Here is a 23,074-nt window from a genome sequence, read left to right as displayed (position 1 = left end):
AGACCTTCAAGATAGCAGTATCGTACGGATCTTGCTGGACATGATATAAAATCGGTTCTCAAATAAGCAACAAACTGGATTACTTTAATATTTGCTGAGAAAGGATGTAGAATATTGATTAAAGAGAAATTGGTCTCAAGTCAATCTGAAATGGTGCAATAAACACTCGATACTGAGATTTAAAATATTTTGATTCTAATTTGCGCGTAGTCAAGGCTCTTCAATATTAACATGGCAAATATGCAAGAGAAGAAAGAATGGCCAGAAGACTTTGATAATATCAGTCAATTCAAAAACGGACCAAAGATTAAACAATTTTTAATCACTTTTATTCAGAAGTTTACCATCAAATTAAAAGTTTTATCTCAAGTCCTGGAAAAAGAAATTAAGTTAAAGCCTGGGATGATTGCAAATACTGCAACACAATTTTTGACTGGTATCCTATCGTGCTTACAATTTGTCCCTACAGATGGTCCGTTTAATTTAGTTCAAGGAATGTCATTAATACAAACTTTAATTTCAGAAATTGCCGAAAGATATGATCGTAGGTCAATTAAGAAAATCATTGATCATCTAACTCCCAACAATGATCGCGTTGAATTGGCTATATCGATGATAGCTTGCGATCTCGTCAGAATCTACGAGCAACAAATATCTATCATTTCTGACGCATACGATAATCACTATATTAAGAAACTGGCTGAAGATATGATCGAAGCCATCATCGCTTATATTATAGAGCAGAAAGATAAACCACCGAAAGAACCACTTAGTTTTGCCAAATTTATCAGCAAATGCATTATTGAACCAAATTTTGTCATAAAGCACAGGTTAATTAAAATTAAATTAAAATTTTTCGTTGGTCAATCTCGTATCATTATCCTGTAATTATTCAAGTAAATAATTAGAGAAGATACTTTTTATAGTACGCTTATAAATTTTTAATAGTGTCTTATGTTGAAATCAATATTTAACTACATTTAAATATGTGAAGATATCAGAGTATAAGTGTAAAATTACTTTATTAATTAAGTTATAGTGGAATGAAGGAAACTAACAAATTTTATGGCTAAGCAGATCTCACGCGTTGGTGAACAAGTTATCTGTAGATTAAAGGCAAACTAGAACCAATTCTGTCAGAACGGAAATAGTTATTAGAAGAGCATTTTAACTAGAAAAAATGCTCTTAGAAAGTTCCCACAATCTTTTAATAGTGCCAGATCTTATACCGAAATCAATATTTCACTAATTGATTACTTACAAAAGATAGGATTTAAATGGGTTGTGGATAGATATTAGGTTTCGAAAGCTACCATTATCAAAAAGGATTTCGTCAGTAATGAATAATACATGCCTACGGTAATAGCCTAATTATAAGCTAGCTGTATTGTAACAAATTATGTCTACTTACTTTACCCAGAGAGAAAATCACACGAAGAATTTTACAATTATAAATTTTAAAATGATTCTTCAATGATTGAGATATACTATGCATTAGTACAACAAACTCTGACAGACAAGGAAAACAACTTGCAAAAGTAGATGATAAGAAAGAAGGACTAAGAGCAGTCACCACAGAAAAATATAGCAGGTTTAACACCTTATCTGACTTGTTTACAACATACTGATTGCAAACAACGAGTCTCAACACTTATATAATTGAGAATGAGAATGAATATGTATCATTGGTATTACATTCTTCGAAGCTGAATCAATATACTTGATTTATTATAAAGTTATCTCTACCTATTATTATCTACAGCCCTCAATCAGACATAATTTTTAAGTGGTATCTAATTTACTTGTACACAGCATGCTGACAATAATAAGTTTTCTAACAGGCTTGTTTAATGACAATAATTTGGCGATGCTACACTAAATGTTTATTCGAATTATAATCCAGTTGTAGGTACAAAGGAAAGAAAGGAAGTAAATTAAAAATCGCCTTGAAGGAAAACGAAGAACTTTCAAAAATTTATTCGTCCGACTTAGTTTTGAATACTGGGATTAGAATAGAGGTAGATAATTCTTTCAAGTATTACGACCTGAAACGTTATGAGAAAACTGATCATTATGGCTTCCGACAATTATCATTCTTCCATGATGGCAACAGTAGAGACTTTATTTGTGGCCTCAACGATATTACTCAGCAAATTATGAGCAGCCCCCAAATGCTGTTCAATTATCAAAGCAAATTAAGCGGGAATCTCGATAGAGAATTCTTTATTAGTTACGCTCAACAAGTTTTAAATGCGGCTCTGCTGAAAGATAAAGAAGAAGTCTCTGCTACGATCAATGATGATCAAATAAGCACAATCACGAGATTACTAACAGAGAATATTTCAAACTTAATTAAAGATCAAATGGATCAGTTTAAGGATTTGATTAATCAATGCTTAGATGAAAGGAGATTTAGCGATATGGAAAAGATGATTACAAAGTTTCAGAACATGATCACTGATGAAGAATTCATTTCAACTAACTCAAATGATCAACGCTATTGGAAGTCGATTAACGCTCTTCTTCAAGAGAGTAATGCTTTTCTTCAAAAGGCCGATGAGATAAAAATGAGTCAAGATAAATCATTGAAATGTCAAAAAGACATAAAGCGGCAGTTAGATTGTATCCAATATGACATTTCCAACATGAAGCAAAATCAATTCATCATTCAGCAAACGGTAGAAGATCTGCCCGTAAATCAACTATTAATGCAAAAAAATCCCACAACTACCATAGATCATGAAGGTTTTCAATCTGCCAATTCTAAACCACCCGATGAGAATACATCACAAGATAGCGACTGTCAGGATCATGAAACTACGAACAAAGCTCACGTAAAAGGTGAACTATATTCTTATTTTACGACTTATTAACTTAATAACTAAGAATAAGACTTAGCCCAGCGCTTTGGACAGTATTTAACAAAGGATGATTACATTGTAAAGTTGTTATAAAGTAACAGCAATGATTTAAAAAATGTTATTGATCGCTTCCGCAATTTTGCTAAGTTAATTATTTTCACCGATTAGAGATGCATATCTTTTACTACACATCAAAACGTTAGACTGTATTTATGGACTAAATTACTTAAAGATACATTAAACATACAATTACTTTTATTTGCTTTAAATAATTTTGAATCAAATAAAACGACTACGGATAAGGAAAAAGGTTTCAATTAGGACGTACAAAGTATAACTGAATAAGGACAGTTTGAAGTAAAATGTTAACAATCTATTAACAACTATTATCACTCTTGAAATACAGTTAATCTTACATCCTTCACAAAATGGTACTATCGCAATTAGACACTATTTATAATATCTGATCTATATATATAGCTAATGAAGTGTTCAGTAATAGGCATAGATTTTTGCAATACCCATTTTAGAGATATTGGATGCATCATAACGTCTTATAAGTCTTAACACATACGGTGTATTTCTAAAAATAAATGTTGAAATAGTAAATAAGTATCAGTTCGTTAGCTATATTAATAATTAAGGTTACTATCTAGAATACTTCAAATTAAACAAGGAACAAAACTTTTTATTTCATAATAGAACTTTCAACTGACGTTAGAAACTATTTTTTCATCGTTGCGGATCACATTGGTACTGATTGGACTAAGCTAGCTTTAAAGCTAAATTACAAAATTAACACTGATATCATAATAGAGGAAAAAAGATTAGTGTATGATCAGGCAAGAACTATGTTGAAGAAATGGCATAATATGGAAAGTATTGAGGCTACTACAACCCGTCTAGTGCAAGCCCTCTTTGAAATCGAAAGGAAAGAGATTGTCACTCTTATGTATGATTCATAAATACCTTAAAATATGAAGCCTCGTCAATTTGTTGATGTAAGATTTATGGATTTTTTAAATTGTAATAACTGAGAAAGGAAACTACCATTTCAGAAGTGAAATCTAACTTAGATTTACTAAGTCATTTCAGTTATGATCTTGTACCAATTTTTTTGGTAATCATAATAAGTAACTCTAATGAAACGATTACCGTTAATGCAAACCTATATTGTTCTTTACTTTTTAGTGAATTGCAAGAGTCAGATTCATCAACTATCTTGTTAGGTATTTGTCACAAAACAGCTTTGCAACAAGATAACCTAATCTACGATCAATAAGTCAATTCCTTGAACCACGTATCAAGGAACGATATCTGCACTATCACAAACACTTTTGCTCTACTAGCAGACTACACAAAGACTTAAACGCCTCGTATTTTACGTTAAACACTAAGTTGGACAATTCATCTTTATTTCACGATATACTGCATTTATATACTATTCCTCAATAGTTCATGAGTCATAGTTAATACAATTAACATTAGAATCATTTACTGAATTAGATATTAATTTTAGCTACTGCTCCCTTAATGCAGACAACAGTATTTACCAACATAGACATGTAATAACTAATACAGAATAGTCAGATTACGATATGTCCTATCACGGAACATTTCCATGATAACTTACAGTCTACCATAAGTAAATTACAATCACAATGATTGGAACTGTAAGCAGATGATTTGCATTCCCTATTATAACTATTAATTTCAGTATGTGTATAAGTGTCACTGTCATAAAAAGTCAGTGCTATATTAAAACACAGTATATCCAAATTAGAAGTTAACTAAATAAGGATAGTCTAACAGAATTATCCTAACATAGTTATTTCTACTGTAATATAGTATTTAACACTGTAACAGTATTGCAGAAATCTATTCATGTTGCCGTAGTCTATCTAAATCGTTGGTGCTATCAGGTTTAGTTTTCAGCCTTATCCGTTGTCTATCCAACTGTAGGTTAACATGTTCATACATAATTATTTAAATATGTGAATTATGATACATCTTGATTTTTTTACTCCATTATATTTTGCAATTTGTATATTTACAGGCATCTTAATAAATAATTTCAGAAGGATTGCTACAATTTGACTTTAAAATTTGGAGCTTTTTTCACTTAATAAAATATTAATAAAGATACAAATAGAAAATAGTCAATATTAGTCCATGGAATAACATTTTCTTATTACTGTTACTAGTTGGGATAATCATTCAAGCATACATAAAATTTACATACCAACATTTTCGACCGGTAATGTTTAATTTTAACTGCTTGCTAAGGTATACGAAAATATTTTAGAACTTTATTCCATTGAGTCCCTACATGTAAACTGGCAAGCTACCTACTGGTTTATTTCAACATCATAGATGCAGTCTCGTAAATATAATAGCAAGGATTAAGGTATTAGGGCTTGATATATCTCGCTTTAGCTAGAAATTTTCGTGATTAAATTAAAAAGTTATATCAAGATACATTGCACAAGAATTGAAATGGAGCTTTCTTGCAGATAAAACTGAAGTACTAAGAATTCAAACATAAAAATTTAAGCTCCATAATCAGCTTTATCCTTAGACGGATCAAATGTTGACAAGAGCATATCTAATCTAACATTTCGCTTTCATTTGAATTAAACTCAGTAATAAATTTCTTCAAATACACAGCATAGTAAGTTGCATAGATCCTGAATTATCGAAAAGCTAAAATTCAATGTTTACCCACAGAATCATAGATTTAACGTTCATCTCAAATTAATATTTCTAATCCCAAGCATTAAAAGCGTTCCTGAAACACGTAACCAAAGTGAACTAACGTTTGTTTGCACCAAAATGCAGGCATTAGAATAGTTCTTAAAATTCTTAAGTATTACAAGTAGCACTTACTATCCAGAGGAAATAAGATTTAGTAGGTAAAATACTAGCACAAAAGTACAACATTAGACTTCTTTTTAAATAGAAATGGATGAATATATCTTTAAAAATGTAACTATAAAGCTTAGCCACAACTTTTTTCAAGCAAAAGAATATGGATATTTTTATTCAAAAATTAGATACTGAATGAGTTGCTTAAAAATAGACAGCCATAAAAAAGTAACCGCAAGGAGTAGCTCAGTTTTTTAAATTGAGGTTGATAATTATTATAATGGTTTAGTGAAAGATGAAGTTGGCATTTATCTGAGCTAAATTCAAATCTTTAATGAGCTCATCTGTATATTTAACTATTACCAACACTACTAGTTATTCAAAGTGATTGAATGACGAAGAAAATTCAAGCCATCAATCGATTTATTTATTTTATAAGCCACCGGAGTAGAACAGATGGTACTTGTATGATATTGAAATCGATAATTTCAACTTAAAACCAGAAATTTACACATGCTTGGATTAAAATACAAATCATCAATAACCTCATTTAGAAAATTATTGTACCTACTATAGGTTCTTTAGAGTGCTGGATATCGATGATGTTTCAGGCCATTAATAAACTCTGTTCTATGCCAGTAAGTTGGTTATATTTCATTGGAAAGTTGAAAACGACGATGTTAGCTTGAAACTAGAAATTTATTTGTAGTACCGTGAGTTTAGCATTTATGTTAAATTCTTGTTAATGACAATCATAATTTAGCATGATTAGTTTCCCGTGTTTCGATAAGATATGATAAATAAATACTCGTGCTTAGAGAATAGAAGCGTTTATAGGTATATTAAGTGTATAATCATTTTGTTACTATAGCTACTTAATAGGCAATGCGCCAGAGTTTATAAGTACACAAATCGAGTAGATCGGTTGTTTTCTTGCTGGTCAATTGTTGTAGATATAGCGTAGTTTCCATTGTAATAAAGCTTACATACACTATAAATTTAAATAGTCTAATTTATTGGGGATTCTAAGTATACGTAAGTTGTAAATACGGTTATAGTTTGGTTTTTATTGTAGTAAAGCTAAATCTGTTTTTCTAATCCAGATACAACTATATCAGCATCTTATGCATAGATCTAAAATAAATTGTATCTTAAATTATAAAAGCACGTTGCAGCTGTATCTAAATTTTATACTTAGAATCCTCAGCAAATTGGACTATCTGAAATTGTAAAACAAAATTAAACTTTAATTCTAAAAATACTGTAACTGTATCTACAACTTTGTAATAAAAGTGCCTTCCAAAAACTTTCTTAGTCAAATCGTATTTCTAAAAGGCACTTATTACAAGATTTTAGGACTAGTAGAGCAACAATAACTACAAGAATCTAAGTCTAAAGTCTGCAATATTCCGAGCTTATAGCGAAGTGAAGTTTCTTCTCATCGTGAGCTCATCTCTACACTTCTTATATATAACATATACATTTCGTTAAATCCAATTATGACAACTTGATTAGTCTACAATCAGACATGAGTCATCAAACAAAATACTTTTCTTAAATAGTACATCATTATCTTCTACAATCTAAATCATTCTACTTAAGATGTCACTACTCTTCTATTAAAGACTAGCCCATTTCTTCGAAGGGCATCTTAACAACTAAAGTGTTTCTACTTTCTAGCCACTTAAATCTTGTACCATAATTAGTCAACTGACAGATATTGGTCATCAACAATTTCTAATATAGTAGCTAGCAATCATCTTATGATAGCTTCACGATAACATCTATTCAGAGTAACCTAACTCTATCAAATATAGCTATCCTTATAATCAAATATGGGTACATCACTATAAAATTAAAAAAAAATAACTTTGAGTGTAAGCATGTTAGTATAACTAAAATTCATTATCCGCAAAAAATCAGACTATTGCGATTTTTATAATTTCAGATGGTCTGATTTATTGCAGATCCAAGTGCAAGTTGTCTATATAGTTACGTTGTGGTTTCTTTCGTAATAAACCATAATCCGATTTTTAGTGTTACAGATACTCTGATTTATAGTAGGGTTTTGGATCCTGAAAATTTAGTTTTACAACATTATATGAAGTCTTTAATGACAATATTCATAATAATTCCTATAAGTTTAAAAGGATACTTTTATATTATGTGCACCAGGAGTTTCTGACGAGACTATAAAAGGCTGGTGCCTGAAGATTCCTTTTTAGTTCGTTAGTCGGTTAGATAGTCAACTAGTTTTCAATTGATATTTAATTGTAAAGACTATAATCTTGGGTGCCAAGATTCCTTCAGTAATAAATGATAGTAAATCTCTGACTATCTCGTCTACATCATCTGTGACGCTATAATTATACCATAGTATTCGGTCGTTGGAACTGAATTATTTGGTGATATAGCTAATCTCGCCTCTTTAAGTTAGTAAGTGGCGTTCTCCGCAAGGATTGGCGTGTGTAGACTACTTTGTCACTAGTGGTGTGTGACAAACATTTAACTATCTTACAATTAAATCTTCAAGTAACTCAATAAAATTTGTACATGATTGACAAATGGTGGTTAAAGTAAATTCATCAGCCAGTCCTTCATGAATAATTTATAAGTACTGTATTGATCCCCTTTACTAACTTCTACTTGCAATTCTTATCATCGACCTTTTATTATATACTTTATTATTGTTATTTTCTCTTATTTAGAATAAAGAAACCGCAATCTATTGTTAATGAAGTCTACGCAGACGCTTACATCACTAAAAGGCCGTGGTTTTTTAGAAGAGCCGCAGGTTTCTATTTTTCAACTGTACAAGACATTCGGCAGCAAGAAAGAATTTAATCCGGTTGTTTCCTAAGTAAGATTTTCACCTGGCTTGCTACTGTAATACTTTACGTTCATAATGGATAGCAGATGACATAATTAGACTATTTAAAATCTTTTCATGAAATTACTATAACAGAATAACCTAGTAAATTAATATCAGAGACTCAGAGTAAAGGAATATAAGTTTCACAACTACCTTACTTCCGCTACATTTCTTTTATACTTCTACTAATTCATCTTATCTCTATCTTAACATCAGATTGCTATATTATATCTTGTATGTAGTTTTAACTATTATAGTGACTGTTTATGATAGTGTGAGAACGATCTCTTTACTTAAAACTCGGCAGAATGAACTTTAGCTTTGTTATATAGTTATAGATATGATGAATATTTTGATGGGGAGAAACTAGATGTAATTGTAGAAAAGTTGTCTTGTAACTCATTTCATAACTAAATATTCGCATTACTCGTTTAGATTTCAAGTCTATTGCATAAAATAAAGTGTGCGCGTACCTATTTTTGATAGAATTTTCTATTAACAGTTTCAATACTTGTTGAGAATATTGCTTTACTTATATTTTTATATTTAAAGCAGCCTAGTTACGTCAATCTAATTTAATTTCGAAAATATCCGCAAACTAATTTCAGAAAAGTAATAGCTATAAACATATTTTCTTACAGATTAAATCTTCGGTCTTGAAGTTACAATTGCAAGTAAAATATGGAATTAAGTGACATTATTAAAGCTAATCTTGATAAATACGCAGAAGAATTTATCAAAATTGTTCCAATCAAAGAGTTATTTACAAAATTGAAAGTTAAAAAAATTCTAAGTAGTAGAGATATTATCGATATAGAAAAATTAACTCATGTTGAAGATATGAACGGAAGGCTATTGGAAATCTTACAAGAACAACGTTCAAATGAGGATTTCTATACTTTCTGTAGCTTGCTAAAACAGCACCATGTCAACGTTGTCAAAGCTTTCGGAGCAAAACTGCAATTGGACACTGAAGGTAAGGCAAATATTGGTAGTTATAAGAAAATGATGTTTAGAAGCGTTAGACACAGATTTTGATGATTCAGCTTCAAGCAATAATGATGAAACTTTTTCTATCTTATATATTTTGACGTCTACCATATAGAAAATCCAAAAACATTACCTGATGTAGACATCTACGGAAATAATATAAGTTTTCCCGGTATGAGCGCGATAGACTATGACAATAGCAGGTTTAATGGAATACAGTAACTCAAAAATAGACACTTATATCTGGAATATCAAACAAAATTGACCACTTTCAGTTGGCTGCAATATCGTTATAATGTATCATGCTACAGCTTCGTAGACCCAAATATAACTTCTGCTATCCATTTCTTATAATTTGTACAATTAAAGTATAAATAAATCCCAATCAAATAGTTTTCTATACAGCCCACCTTCAGTAGCAAATTAAAACTCCCTCGTTCAGTTGATGTAGATTTATTCCAAGGTAGAGCTTTTATTCTTACATTTGAAGTACTATACATAAAAATAACTGGTGATTGCATTGAGAAATTTTTAGAGCAATTACAGTAGTTATATCATGGCTTTAGTTGTTCTTGCTGTTAAACTGATCATTTTAGGTAAATATCTAAATATAGGTAGGATAATACTATCAGTATTATTTTAAATTTAAAATTTTTTTAGATGCAAGCTGCTACGTAATTCTTGCTGCTAAATCACTTTATACTTATTTTGTATAAAAAGTTTACAGTATCTACTCAAGCAATAAATGTCTGATTATAGGTTAGGATAACATCATCAAACTTCAGTATTTACATAAGATAGCATTGAGGTTTATATGGCAAATTTTTCTCTAACAGTGTAAATTTTGTATTTGATTGCAACAAATTTACGAGATATAAGGTCTTAAAGTAACTTAATTTATTAATAATATCTGCTAATTCCTTTACAATCTTTCCCTTGCAGAAGGAAATAAAGGAGGTAATTGCCTGTAACAATACTGGATCATATCTAGACTACTAATGATAGCTAAATCTTTTAAATGGACTTTTAAATGATTTATTAAATATTAAATATTAATTTCATTTAATTTATTTCCATCGTAATCTCCGATGATTCGATGGTGATAGGAGAGTTAGGAGCAGATGTTGGTAAGTATTGAAGTTATCCAGAATGAATTGTCATATGCAACTATATAATTCACTAAAATTAATTTATAACTATCATTCTTCTTTTCCTCAAAGTCGACAAACAATAGAATGGCGAGTACTCAAGGTTTAAATGGGATACATAGTAAGTTTATCATGTAAAGATTTCATGTTGATTTTTGACGTACTCCTTTCATATAGAAAATTCACCGGTGCATTTTCTCACTCGTGATACGGTACATGCTATAACTGGCTAACTAAACAAATTGCTAATTTCAGCAATCGATAAATTATAAGTTTAAATTTTAAGAGATATAACGAATAGCAACCGATATATCATTGGCCATGGTTTTTTAACGCCTAAAGATGATTGATAAATAACTAAGATTGTTAGCTCTTCATACGTTACTCAGTTTCAAAATTTTGTTTAAGCTACTGATGTAATTTTTTCTTATAATGTAACATTATAGAATCTTGAATGCCAACCTGAACTGGTACCTCCAAGTATAGCAGTAATTACTTCCTTTCGAAAGTTATTAGTCGATTTTTTCTAAAAAAAATAGACTATGCTGACCATTTATTAATTCCTTTTCATTGATTAATTGTATTTGAAGTTTCACTCATTTATTAAGAATGATCGTATTAATCAGCAAACTAAACCACCCTATTTAATCTGTCTTCTTTGTCAGCTTCCTTATTATTCTTATTTCGACGGCTTTATTTCCTTTAGAGCTTAACGCTCGTGTTCTCATCCCTTCCGGCAGTAATGCCGATATTTAAATTACATAATTTATATAAATGAATGCATTTTGCAAAAGTCCAGTATGTAATATACTATATCAATGATTTGAAATGGTAATTATTTTATTTATACCCCTACATAACTCCCTAAAGAATGTTCGAATTTTTTTCGAAAATTGCTTAGATTTGGTAATATTCTCTCAATAATTTTATCAATCAATTTTGTTATCTTGTCTCTCTTTTAAATAAATGGATTTAAAGCATTTCGTAATATTTTGATATCTTTTTTAAATGTGAAATAATGAAAGTTTCATCCAACCATTTATAGAGGAAACGATTAAGATCATTTTACTTTATCATATTTTTGTAACATATTAGCATAGTGTTAGATACGGTATTTACAGGTTTGATCATTTTCCGTTTACTCCAAGGTGATGAGTGGATAGGTGTAATTGGAATACAATATTTTAATTCTACAATGCTGCTTAGTTGAGTATAACTGGAAGCAGTTTCTAACTATTCTAAAATCGATTTTGTAGACTTACGTAGTGGTTTTACAAAACGCCTAGTGATTTTGTAAAATAACGGATTTTTGAGTAAATGAGGTAACAATAAAGATAATAATTTCAGTGGCATGAGATATAGCTAGAAAAGTTAAGTATGAAGCATTACTTTAAACATTTGCCATCTCCTGACCTGCATATTTACAACTATGTAAAGTACTATTACTTTTGAGATTAGTTTCGATTAAAATAGAACGTAAATTGTTTATTTAATGAATACGTTAGTAATTTACCAAAAGATGCAAGCTTGTATCCAGAGCAGCCAGAAGTCCCTACTTCTGCTTACATCAGTAAAGATGCAGCTAATTTAGTAGGACGAACCCGACATGGCTACAAACATTCATCAGAGATTGCTATACTATGTTACATGTAGGTTAATATCATGTACAGATGAAAATTTCCTTCACGTTGCTTTTCGGTTAAAATTGTTTGTCTTACAGATATTTTAAAACAAGTTTAGATCGTCAAAACATTTTTTAAGTCAATCTAATATACAGGCAGGGGTCATAGCTATCATCATCGAACATTATCTAATAATTTCAGCTTATCGATGCGTATCAACGTGTCATAGTTTCAGCTAATTGCAATAGTATGATTCAAATAGAATTAAACAGCACACTTTTATTATTTCTAGTATGAGACTAGCTTCGTGTGTCACATGCAAGATTTACTACATTTTATTAACTCAAATTTTGGTTTCGAAGGTGAATGAACAGTAATAACAAGAGTCTATTACACGATCATCTCGTGACCGTTTAAATTTAAGTTTAAGTTGAGCTACTCATTTTTATCTCCACTAGTAGCCATTTTTGCCAGTAAACTGAACACGTAATCTAATCAACTTTACAGTGAGAGATCGAATGATGCAAGCATGACTACTTTCAATCCAAGTTTAGATCATCTAATCCCTCCAAACAATATAAAATTGTCGATAGCAAACCGTAGTTATCATCATCCAACATTATCTAGTATGTTAATTTTATCTAACGTCATTATCTTGCTTATTTACCGTCTTCACAGTAGGCCTTTATGACGTCACAATAGGATAGACTGATCCCTACTCATCTTATTCATCATTTGCGATCATGACTTAGCGGCGGCTGCCGTCTACTATGTTGATCATGGTTTAGAGGTGGGATAGCGTGACTGAAAGCTGGACTAGGCATGTCAAGTAGATTATCCCGGCCAGTCCTCTGATGGTACTTAATTAGACAGTGATTGCTGACCGACCTGGAAGGATATAAAATCCAGCCGACAAACAGTTAAAGCCTCCCCTAATCCTGTTTGAAGCACCGTCGATTAGATAAAATTGCATCTACGTCTTACACAGTAAAGCCGGAAATCGAAGATTGCAAACGTGTAAGTAGGAAGTTAAATGTTGATTATAGCACTTTGAAGCTCAACATTACCGTATTAAGAGATACAATGAACTTTTATCTTCAAACTGAAATCAATTACTCTTGGATATTAAGCCAGTTGAGATCGACATAATGCAGGCTTAAAAACGTCATCGCGACTGGTAAATTTACGTTAATAAATAGACTATCGAAGTAAGATTGGCACCCTATAAGGCTGAAATTGATTACTTGTACTGTATGAGCTTTGACTTGATTTTAGCAGAGGGATTAAATATCTGAAACCTGAGATTTTATCCTATGGAAGATGAAACTGATTCTTTTGTAATAGCGTGTCTGGGTAACTTTATAACATGCAGTTCAACATAAGATTGTTGACAATCATGAGATACTAGAATTATTGATGATTAAATGGTGCTAGTGCTCGTATAGATAATCAATGATATGTTGTACGGAGGTGATAATGAATAATCAGAGTGCTCCTAATTGAAACCTACTTATTGATATAAGCGAAAAATTTTAAGTAATATTTCATAACAATAATTTAATGAACGACTAATTATTGCTATATATACATTTATTTTTTATCCGACATAATTAGCTACCATTTAGTTTTAAGTTTAATGTAGAGTAAATCGATTTATAATCCCTAAAATTAGAATTTTAGTATCTGCCAGTATTTTTATATGGTGAAACAAATCATCAAACTTTGTTAAGCATTAAACACCAGCATGCGTAAATGGAGAAGTAATGCTACATCAGATACACACTACTAAATTGCACAAATTATTCTGAAGGTAAACATGGCTTAACTGCTGCTTTCTCAATTAGAAGCTACCCTTATAAAATGATATAATAGAATACTTTTATAACTTAATTGAATCGAAAGCGTAATATTGGTGATATCGGTACGTTATCTAATCTAACTTCTGTGTTAATCTAATTACATCAGGCATCTATGAATTTTACGTTGTATAAATTCAGTTTTCACTTATCTGCATTATTACTTTCTTCACCACCACAATGAGGTATGGTGCAAATGATTAAGCTCTTACTGACATTCTATTTTTACGATTGTTTTCAAATTTAAATAGAAATGCCGACATTTTGGCATTAATTATAGATCCCTAAATCAATTCTAGCTAGTAAATAATTAAGTTATGATTGAAGATATTAAGTTTGATCGTAACGTAGAAAGTATAGTTGCTAGCAAATGTACGACAGCATCGAACTGTTTATGTTCTGGGCTTCTTTTATTCATTGAGCACATCTAATACGAGCAACCAGAATTATATTAATATAGGTCTAAAATGAACTGGCATTATATGAATCAAGCACTCTATATAAAAGTGTAAAAAGTTAGTCTAAAAAGGAGCATTTGACTACTTGGGGAATCATGAAAAAATATAATCAAGCATATACTGCATGGTATTTCCTTAATAATCAATCTAACCCTAACAGGATATGGCAAAATCTGAATTACTGTTCATTGTCCAGTATCCCAAAATTTGAGCAATAGTACAGTACATGCTAAATTCCAAACATTGATCTAGGATCGTAGCCTCAAGAATTTGCTCTGATCATTTATTACGAGTAGAAAAGCATATGGCCTATGAGACTATTGAATGTATTTTGCCAGCGATTAAAACCACCAGTTAAAATTTAAATGAAATTGCTAAAGTTGCTACTAATTCAAATCACTCATAAATATATAATTTTATGGTTTTATTATCTTTGCGGATTTAAGGTAACATTTTTTAGACTACTAGCGTGGGCTAAAAATCAAGTAAACACTGGTCATGTTGTCTAAGGAATATCAAAACATACTTGAGAATAATCTGAAGCAAATTATTGCACAGACACCTATAAGCGATATAGTATATGATTTACATTCTGTTAAAGTGTTAAGCGAACATGAAGTGGATTTTTTAAGTGGCTTTAAAACAAAGAAAGAAAAAAATTTTCAATTTGTAAAAATACTTAGGACTAGAGACGATAAAGATTTCAAAGAGTTTTATCTATCATTGATCGAATATCAAGCGTCGGCCGTTCAAAGTTTAGGCAAAAAATTAAAAGCAGAAGTCAGAGAAATTTCAGGTATAAATTTAGCCGAGTAAGCAATATCATAACAGGGACGAAATAATAAAATCATGGTGCTATTATTGCTAGACTGCAAAACATAGAAATAAATTGAGATTATCAGCTAATATTACTATGATTTTATGATCATATTGATAGATGATCAAGTCATTTCAATGTAACAGCTTATGCTAATGTCTTTCTTGAATGATACCATCTATTTTTTTTTGGACTATTTTGAAGGTTCTCATTTAGGTAGTAACAGCGAAGATGTCGGTGAGTAAAGCTTAAGACTAAACATTAATTGATCAAATTTGCCTTTTAGTCTTAATTCCCTCGGGTAGTTTAGATATGTTTTAATGGATTACAATACTTATATAAATATATACGATAGTCATTTAGCACTAAATTAATAACTAATTTTTGCTTGCTCTTTGCTTGAAATCATAGTTGATCGAGGTGAAAATGAGGATGCAGGTTGGTAGATTAGATTCCACAGAAAGGATAACAAATTTCATTCATTACTAATAGCTATTACTTACTACAGTCTTGCTGTTTCATTCATAATTTTCTACACTTAAATATTACCGACTTTATATTAACATACATTAAGGGTTTGCACGTACCATAGTGAGATTTGCTTTGTTAAAAGTCTTGGGTTACATAGCTTTGTAACATTTAAAACTATTTTTAGGCTATTACTAAGCACGCTCGTAAATCATGGTGCTCTTTCAGCCGAATGCAATGATACTAAGTAATGTTAGTTACGCCTAACGTTAGCCCAAAGTAAAGATTAACTTTATGCATAGCCAGTTATCGGATTTAATGACTGTATAATTAAATAGATTAAGTTTAGTATGCCAGCAAGATACATATTATGCTACTATTCGCTAATATGGATTTAAAAAATAATGCTATATTAGTGTCTTAAGCTATCCTTCATTCTATTGCACTTCATTAGCTGCCTAATTTGTAAATTATATGGACTATTAGTTTTTACTTTGGGTCAGTTAAAGCCTTAGAATCTTTTTTTAACGTTAAAATAGCCATGAGTTTATGTGCTACAAAGTCACAGCGGCAGTATTACAGAAAGTCATGACAACTTTTAATTAGTTTATAATGACTTTCACTTCTTCTGACGATTAGCAAAAGAGAAGATGAAGAAAGCGTACTTTATAGTATGTGATAAAATTGGCTTGGATTGGACAAAACTGGCAGCATTTCTTGATTCTGATATTAATTTAGATACCATTATATATCAGCATGGTCATTCTGTATTTAATCAAACAAAAGCATTCCTGGATATTTGGAGTCAGAAAAATCCAACTAAAGCCACTATATCTGTATTAGAAAGTGCCCTAAGAACCATTTACAGAAATGATATAGCCGTTGAATTACGAAAATTGTAAATCCTAAATTTGACACTAAACGCTGGGTAAATATGAGCCATGTTCGGTTAAAGGGCGAAAACTCATTACCTGATAATAGTTTAATATAAGTAGAACTTGAAATAGGAACATTTTATAGCTACTAATTATTAAGAAATAATTACAGCGTACACTGACTGGTAGAATTATAATGTAATAACTTTAACGTAATCAAAATATATGCGGAATTAGAATATCGAATTATGTACGGTAGCTGATAGATATATCTTTGAAGTTATTACTTTTAAGTGCAAATTTACCTTAATCTTCTATTCTTTTAATGATGGAAAGGAAGGATTAATAATTCAAAATAAATGTAATTCTTGTTTTCGTTACTTGTACGGTATTTTTCTGGGTAATATTACTTTGTAAGCTGTTTCGAAATGAACTACTTTCTTTCCAGGAGCATGAAAAAGTCTATTGCTTTTTAAACTTTCATGTAAGATTGGAAATAGTTTTACATTCATGTTAAAGAACATTTAAAGCCTTTATAAATGCTTTCAATTTTCGGTAATTGCATGAGGAGCCATTATGGCAATATAAATATCTATTGTTTTACTCTACTGTAGGAGAGAATATTTGCTCCTTTGAAATAATAATTGTCTTGTATGAGCGTAGTAGAAGTAGTTTTACTCCTTATATAGATAGCAAATATTTTAAGTAGTAATTACTATCCGGTTAAAGTAAGTTTTCTTTATTGTACGTAAATGAATACAAAACGCAATAAGCATTTATAGGCAAAGAAATGGAAGAATTAGTATCATGTACGAAATTTATTGATATCTCTTTAGGTCTAACAGGGTTCATAGTAGATGCATCATGACTCGTGGGACTGTGTTTAAGTCTAAGACAAGAACCAGTACTTTACCGTAAAGATCTAGGGAATTTTATTTTATAAAATTGAAGATTGATTAAAAGCTGAAATAAAGCAATTTTGTCTTAATTAGTTGCATTATTTCCAACAGTCTAAACTATCGACCACCCAGCTAATTTTCTTAGTAGCCTTGAAGTGGTAAATATAATTTATAGTATCAATAGCATCCGATAATTTTTAGAAGTCTAACTCTTTGTTACAAGAACAGTATTGATAAACTAAACAGTTACTTTCATATAGGCTACCTAATATGTCAAAGTTGTTTCAACTTATTAATGAATCACAGCTAATCAATAAGACGCAGTTGGTCTAATTTCCTGCATTTATACAAGTATTGTGGAAATTACTTTTGGATATACAAATGGCAAATGAGAAGTACCCTTGTAGTAACTAATAGATGTTGGATATAAGCAGAATTATCTACTATACTGGTAATTATTTGTTCCAAAGCATTAAACAAAAATGTATTACTTGTACTAAATCTACTTCGATGTTAGTAAAATTAGCAATGAACAGTAGTATTGTACAGATATTATATGACATCGCCGTATGGTATACCTGTTCACATATTACGATATATCTAGCCTTTTCCTAGAACTACTTCTTAATAGTTACCTAAGACTTCAGTAGGTGATAATTTCTCAATATCATATTCGCATTCTATAACAGAGCCTTCTAAATTAAAGTAGTAAAATGGCCTACGCGTACAAGAGCAAGTTAAAATACGATTTTCGTGTCAGATTCCTTACCATAATCTTTGAAGCAGTACAAGCCTACAATTTCGTAATAAGCGTACGTTAATAATGAGCTTTAGTGCCTATAACAGGTGTTTATTATGACTTTCTTATTTGGTTAATCAAAAATTCTAGCTCAAGTTAAAGCATCAGTGAAAAATTTAATAAAGGCTTTACATTGAACTAGTTTCCATTATCCACTATAGGGCTAATTTTGAAATGTTTGTTGCTCTAACTACGCTTATAGCAACTGCAAAATTTAATTTTACAGGAAATTATTGGCTTACAAGTTGCAATTTAAAAATAGTACTTGGAATACCTTATATTGCAAAAGTGTAGCGTAATGCAAAAGTGTATTCGTCATCTAACTGATATACTACACATTACTATTGCGAGTATATGAAACTTAGACAAATTCTATTCCAATAGATTAGATAATAATGATCGAAAAAAATGGACTTGCAATCAGTATAGGTGAATTTATGACCTACTATAATTTAATTATTCTTCATAATGAATAATTTTCTAAGAGAGTTAGCCACATTTTATTCTGCTTCAGTAAGATTATTTTCCGGAATCCATTAAAGTTGTATCAGGTGGGCTGATGTTATCACAATGTCCCCCAAATTTTTAAATCGTCTTTTATATTTTTATAATCAAAAGCAGATACTCGATAGTTTTATAGTTAATAAAAGCATCTTCCATTCCCTAAGATAGAATGTTCTAGTACAGCCGATAAAATATAGAAATTTGCCTTTTTGTTATCACAATATCGATTTGAATAATAGGCTGTCTTGCCCTTCATTATTATACGACAATGTATCATTTAATTGATTGGCCAGATAATTTAGATGCAATGCTATGACGGCCATTTGCCCTTTTTAGATCTATTTACAATTATTTGAAAGCAACAGCGCCAATTGTTCATTCTCCGGAAATTTGGGGGCTGCAATGATACAAATTAGATAAAATCTTTTTCCTCTCGTCGTAAGTCGTACAGAAGGTTTGTCTTCATCTAGAACTAGCATAAACTCCGCAAGCGTACCATTTGGCTAAAGGTAATTTACACGTTTAGTTAGTTCGATATTTTAATCTAATGATTATCTTACTTGACATTGATGAGTTTGAAGTCAATACTTCAGTTAGTAGTGGAATTACGAAACCTATTTTTACTTATTTGTGCAAGATACGATTTTCAATCAGTTAGACTGTCTAAGTTGCATGTAGTCATGCTAATCATGAATCTGCTCTGATTTCAAATATTAAATATCAAAAGAGGAAAGTTTTATTTTCTACGAGCCTCTAGGACTTATCTATAATCTATAATACCTAATTTATAATATCTGCAAGATCTAAAATATCATTATTACCTGCTTCAGAGAACGTTATCAATAATTCTTAGCTCAGATAACGTAAATATGGGGATTAAATCACAAGAAAACATTCAAGTATAAAAAATTATTTCGTTATGCTAATGAAATAATCCCTAGCTTTTGGAAACCAAATGCCAATTTCTGAAGAGAAATACATTCATGAGCAATAGGTTTACTGCTTCTGCTTCGCGGATTTCTTACGGTTTATAATTTTGCCTATTAATAAATTACATAATACTCAAGCTGTACTCATAACATTAGGTCAGGATTAAAAATTCATCAATTGCAATTATCTTCAAATTGATCTGTTCGCTACTTCATGATGCCTATTTTACTTGTAGCAATTTTTTGGTTAATATCGTGATCTAAAAGGTGTTTAAAGTAACATCTTAACTCATGCAGCATGGAATTTTCCAAAGTTTGTTAATAAATAGGAGTAAAAGTATCCATTGGATTCTGAACAGTCTAGTTTCATTTTAATAGTTCAGAAATAAATTAAGAAGGAAATATTTTTGGTATCTTCTATAAAAGTTCCGTTACCACAATCATTGTATCGTTTAAGTTAATAAGATTCTTATATTTACCTAACTGCCTTACATCATGAAATACTGGAGCTAAGCAATTAAAGATTAAAAAGACATTCAATGAGCCTTCCTAAAAGACGTAAACTTAACTAGTCTAAAGAAAAATTTTGATGATTAGCTAGTTATTTTGCATCTATAATAATCTACACAATATTTGGCTTATAAAGTACACAAGAACGAACGTAACTGGAACGAGCTACTATATATTTGTTGACGATCTTTATTTGATATTTCTAATTGAACAAAATGACTACTTATTCCTTTCTCACTATACTTCAGAAGCTATTAATATTTTTACTAGAAAAGAACAATGCAAGCAATATTAGATAAATGGCTTATGTCGTTAATTACTCGCTTGATATCTTTGATTGACATTTGCTTTTGTCACTAACAAATTTTAAAATGTATCTTTTTACTACGATACTTTAGCTGATTTCTTTAACAAGTTACCTCCTTAAAGACCAACAAACATTAAGCCAAGTCTTGATCTGTATTTCACCATCGCCACCTAGAATCTGTTCTGGATCAAATAACTCGTATTTTGAATTTCGGAATAAAAATCCAGTAATAGCAAATTTTTTTATCATGGGATTAAACGATAAAAACCGGGCAGTTCTAACTAAATATAGGGATCGGATTATGAAGGAAATAAACGTTAGGACCATCTTGCCGGACTTAATTGGAATTATTACCTATGATGAATCAGATAAACTATATTTGATTCAACAGGATAAAAGTCTAAACCTTCAGTTTATAAGAATTTTAGAGAATCGATCAGATGAAAACTGGCTTGAATTTTGCTATCTATTGCAACGATCGGAAGCCACAGCAATTCAAGAATTAGGAAAACTAATGGAAAAAGAAAGTTTTAGTAAGAATACTTAATTACATAAAGCGTTTCATTCAAATTTTTGTTTTACCGACGTAGTAACCCTTGGCTACCTATTAGATTCTTGTAGATAGACCAACTTAAAACGATATTATGATATGACTAAAGAAAAATAATTAGCCTAGAATTGTTATCTCCGAAATTTGTAACTCATTCCTGAATACTAATATCAAATCAGAAAAAATTATAGTTTTTAGTAATTGCTCAAATTTAGATAGATTCCTAAATTATCAAAATCATAAACTGTCCTAGTTGTTTGTGTGCTAGACACAGCATTTTAGAGCAATATCATAGATTTATTATAGTAAAAACCAACTAGATTTTTGCAAGATATACCCAGCAAATTAGTCATAAATTCTATGCTCTTCGTCTTAATAAAAGTGACTTGACAAACTAATCTATATATCAATTATTATTATTATCGACATGTATTCTTTTGTTCTGGAAGGTGGAAAAGCTAGTAAGTCTTCATTATCAGACCCCAATCCGGCAGGTGGTGGAATTGTTTCTTTATATCCAGACGATAAAAGTAAATGCCAGTTGTCTTCAACAAATAACTCCTTTAATTGCATAAAAGATTATCATATAAGATACTCTATGGATAAAACTCAGCCATATTGAATGAATTGCTGATTTTTAAGATACAGCATTTATGCATAAAGTTTAAAATCTTACTATAGGAAACATATCGAGCTATAAAGTAGAAATTTTTATCGAATGAATAACTTACTTTCTAGTCCATTACGCATTAAATGGATTATCATGTCATATGTGAAAATGAAATTATAGACTTTAGTTAGCTATTTTTACTTGAAATTATATCCCCTATATTTGTGTGTTATTTAACACCTTTACATACATATAGCTAATATGAGACATTTGGAATTGCTCATTATAGGTTCTTCTAAAGGAAAGCATTCAGGAGATGAAGGTAGATTTTCTATATTCATATATCATGAGTTGAAGCGTTGCTTTGGTTAAATGGAAGCTATTTTATCGAATAAATTATGATCATAAATTTAAAATTACATTTCTAATTTATTGGCATTCACAATAACTAGTGGATGCGCCACTGAATCCTAATCAAATGGCTCCTGATCAACTTTTCCAGCCTCAAGGTGATAATTTTAGAAACTCAGTGCCATCAAAAATTCATTGCTTCATTTTTAACTCACCTGCTTTTCTATGTTCATTGTCACTGGCAATGCTTCTAATATGCATTAGAAATGTGGTGACTGTGAATGACATGACTGCTGGTTGTAATTCATGATATTTATCAGAGATTACGATTTTTGTTAAGGAATTCAATCCCTAATCTTAAATAATTCATTAGTAATTCGTTACCATCTGAATGACCTTCAGAAAGCATGACTTGTAAAAGATGCAGTTTTACTCAAAGCGCATACTAATAATTTATTGTTATTCATACTTGGGATTCCATTTCGTTAAGTTCGACTATTATTTTTACAGCTGATATTATAATTTATCGTTCTAAATTTAGTGCTGATGATTGTAAGCAGTATAGGAACTGACTGGGCGAAATTTGCCTTAGCTTTGGATATGGCCATAGACACCGATGTTATTGCTAAAGATCATTCGTCTGAATTTGATAGAGCATTTGCTGTCATCAAACAATTTTCTCAGAGACATCCGACAAAATTTACTGCATCAGCTGTAGCACCAGTATTATTGGCGATAGGGAGAAAAGATATCGTCGAAAAGCTTCAATATACTCATACATAG

General features: G+C 30.6%; 4 protein-coding genes across 4 annotated transcripts; all 4 read left to right on the top strand.

Moving 5' to 3' along the window:
- Window positions 1-231: 231 nt before the first annotated feature.
- On the top strand, window positions 232-2,873 carry TRIADDRAFT_59578 (uncharacterized protein; the record flags this gene model as incomplete). Its single annotated transcript, XM_002115617.1, has 3 exons — window positions 232-830; window positions 1,499-1,591; window positions 1,910-2,873. 3 exons carry the CDS (start codon window positions 232-234, stop codon window positions 2,871-2,873), a joined length of 1,656 nt encoding a protein of 551 aa, XP_002115653.1.
- A 6,406-nt stretch (window positions 2,874-9,279) lies between these two features.
- TRIADDRAFT_59577 (uncharacterized protein) lies at window positions 9,280-9,810 on the top strand (the record flags this gene model as incomplete). The annotated part of the gene is made up of 2 exons (XM_002115616.1): window positions 9,280-9,574; window positions 9,704-9,810. The coding sequence occupies 2 exons, from the start codon at window positions 9,280-9,282 to the stop codon at window positions 9,808-9,810; spliced, it is 402 nt and encodes a 133-aa protein (XP_002115652.1).
- Window positions 9,811-14,394: 4,584 nt separating this feature from the next.
- TRIADDRAFT_59576 (uncharacterized protein) lies at window positions 14,395-16,859 on the top strand (the record flags this gene model as incomplete). The annotated part of the gene is made up of 5 exons (XM_002115615.1): window positions 14,395-14,399; window positions 15,356-15,468; window positions 15,694-15,726; window positions 15,901-15,927; window positions 16,597-16,859. 5 exons carry the CDS (start codon window positions 14,395-14,397, stop codon window positions 16,857-16,859), a joined length of 441 nt encoding a protein of 146 aa, XP_002115651.1.
- A 4,168-nt stretch (window positions 16,860-21,027) lies between these two features.
- On the top strand, window positions 21,028-23,074 carry TRIADDRAFT_59575 (uncharacterized protein; the record flags this gene model as incomplete). The annotated part of the gene is made up of 5 exons (XM_002115614.1): window positions 21,028-21,313; window positions 21,780-21,860; window positions 22,197-22,262; window positions 22,393-22,449; window positions 22,833-23,074. 5 exons carry the CDS (start codon window positions 21,028-21,030, stop codon window positions 23,072-23,074), a joined length of 732 nt encoding a protein of 243 aa, XP_002115650.1.

Source organism: Trichoplax adhaerens, genomic scaffold (assembly GCF_000150275.1).
Source record: "Trichoplax adhaerens TRIADscaffold_11 genomic scaffold, whole genome shotgun sequence".
In the NCBI taxonomy this organism is placed as follows: domain Eukaryota; kingdom Metazoa; phylum Placozoa; class Uniplacotomia; order Trichoplacea; family Trichoplacidae; genus Trichoplax; species Trichoplax adhaerens.
Note: the sequence above shows the minus strand (reverse complement) of the source record. Positions and strands in the feature narration are given on the sequence as shown.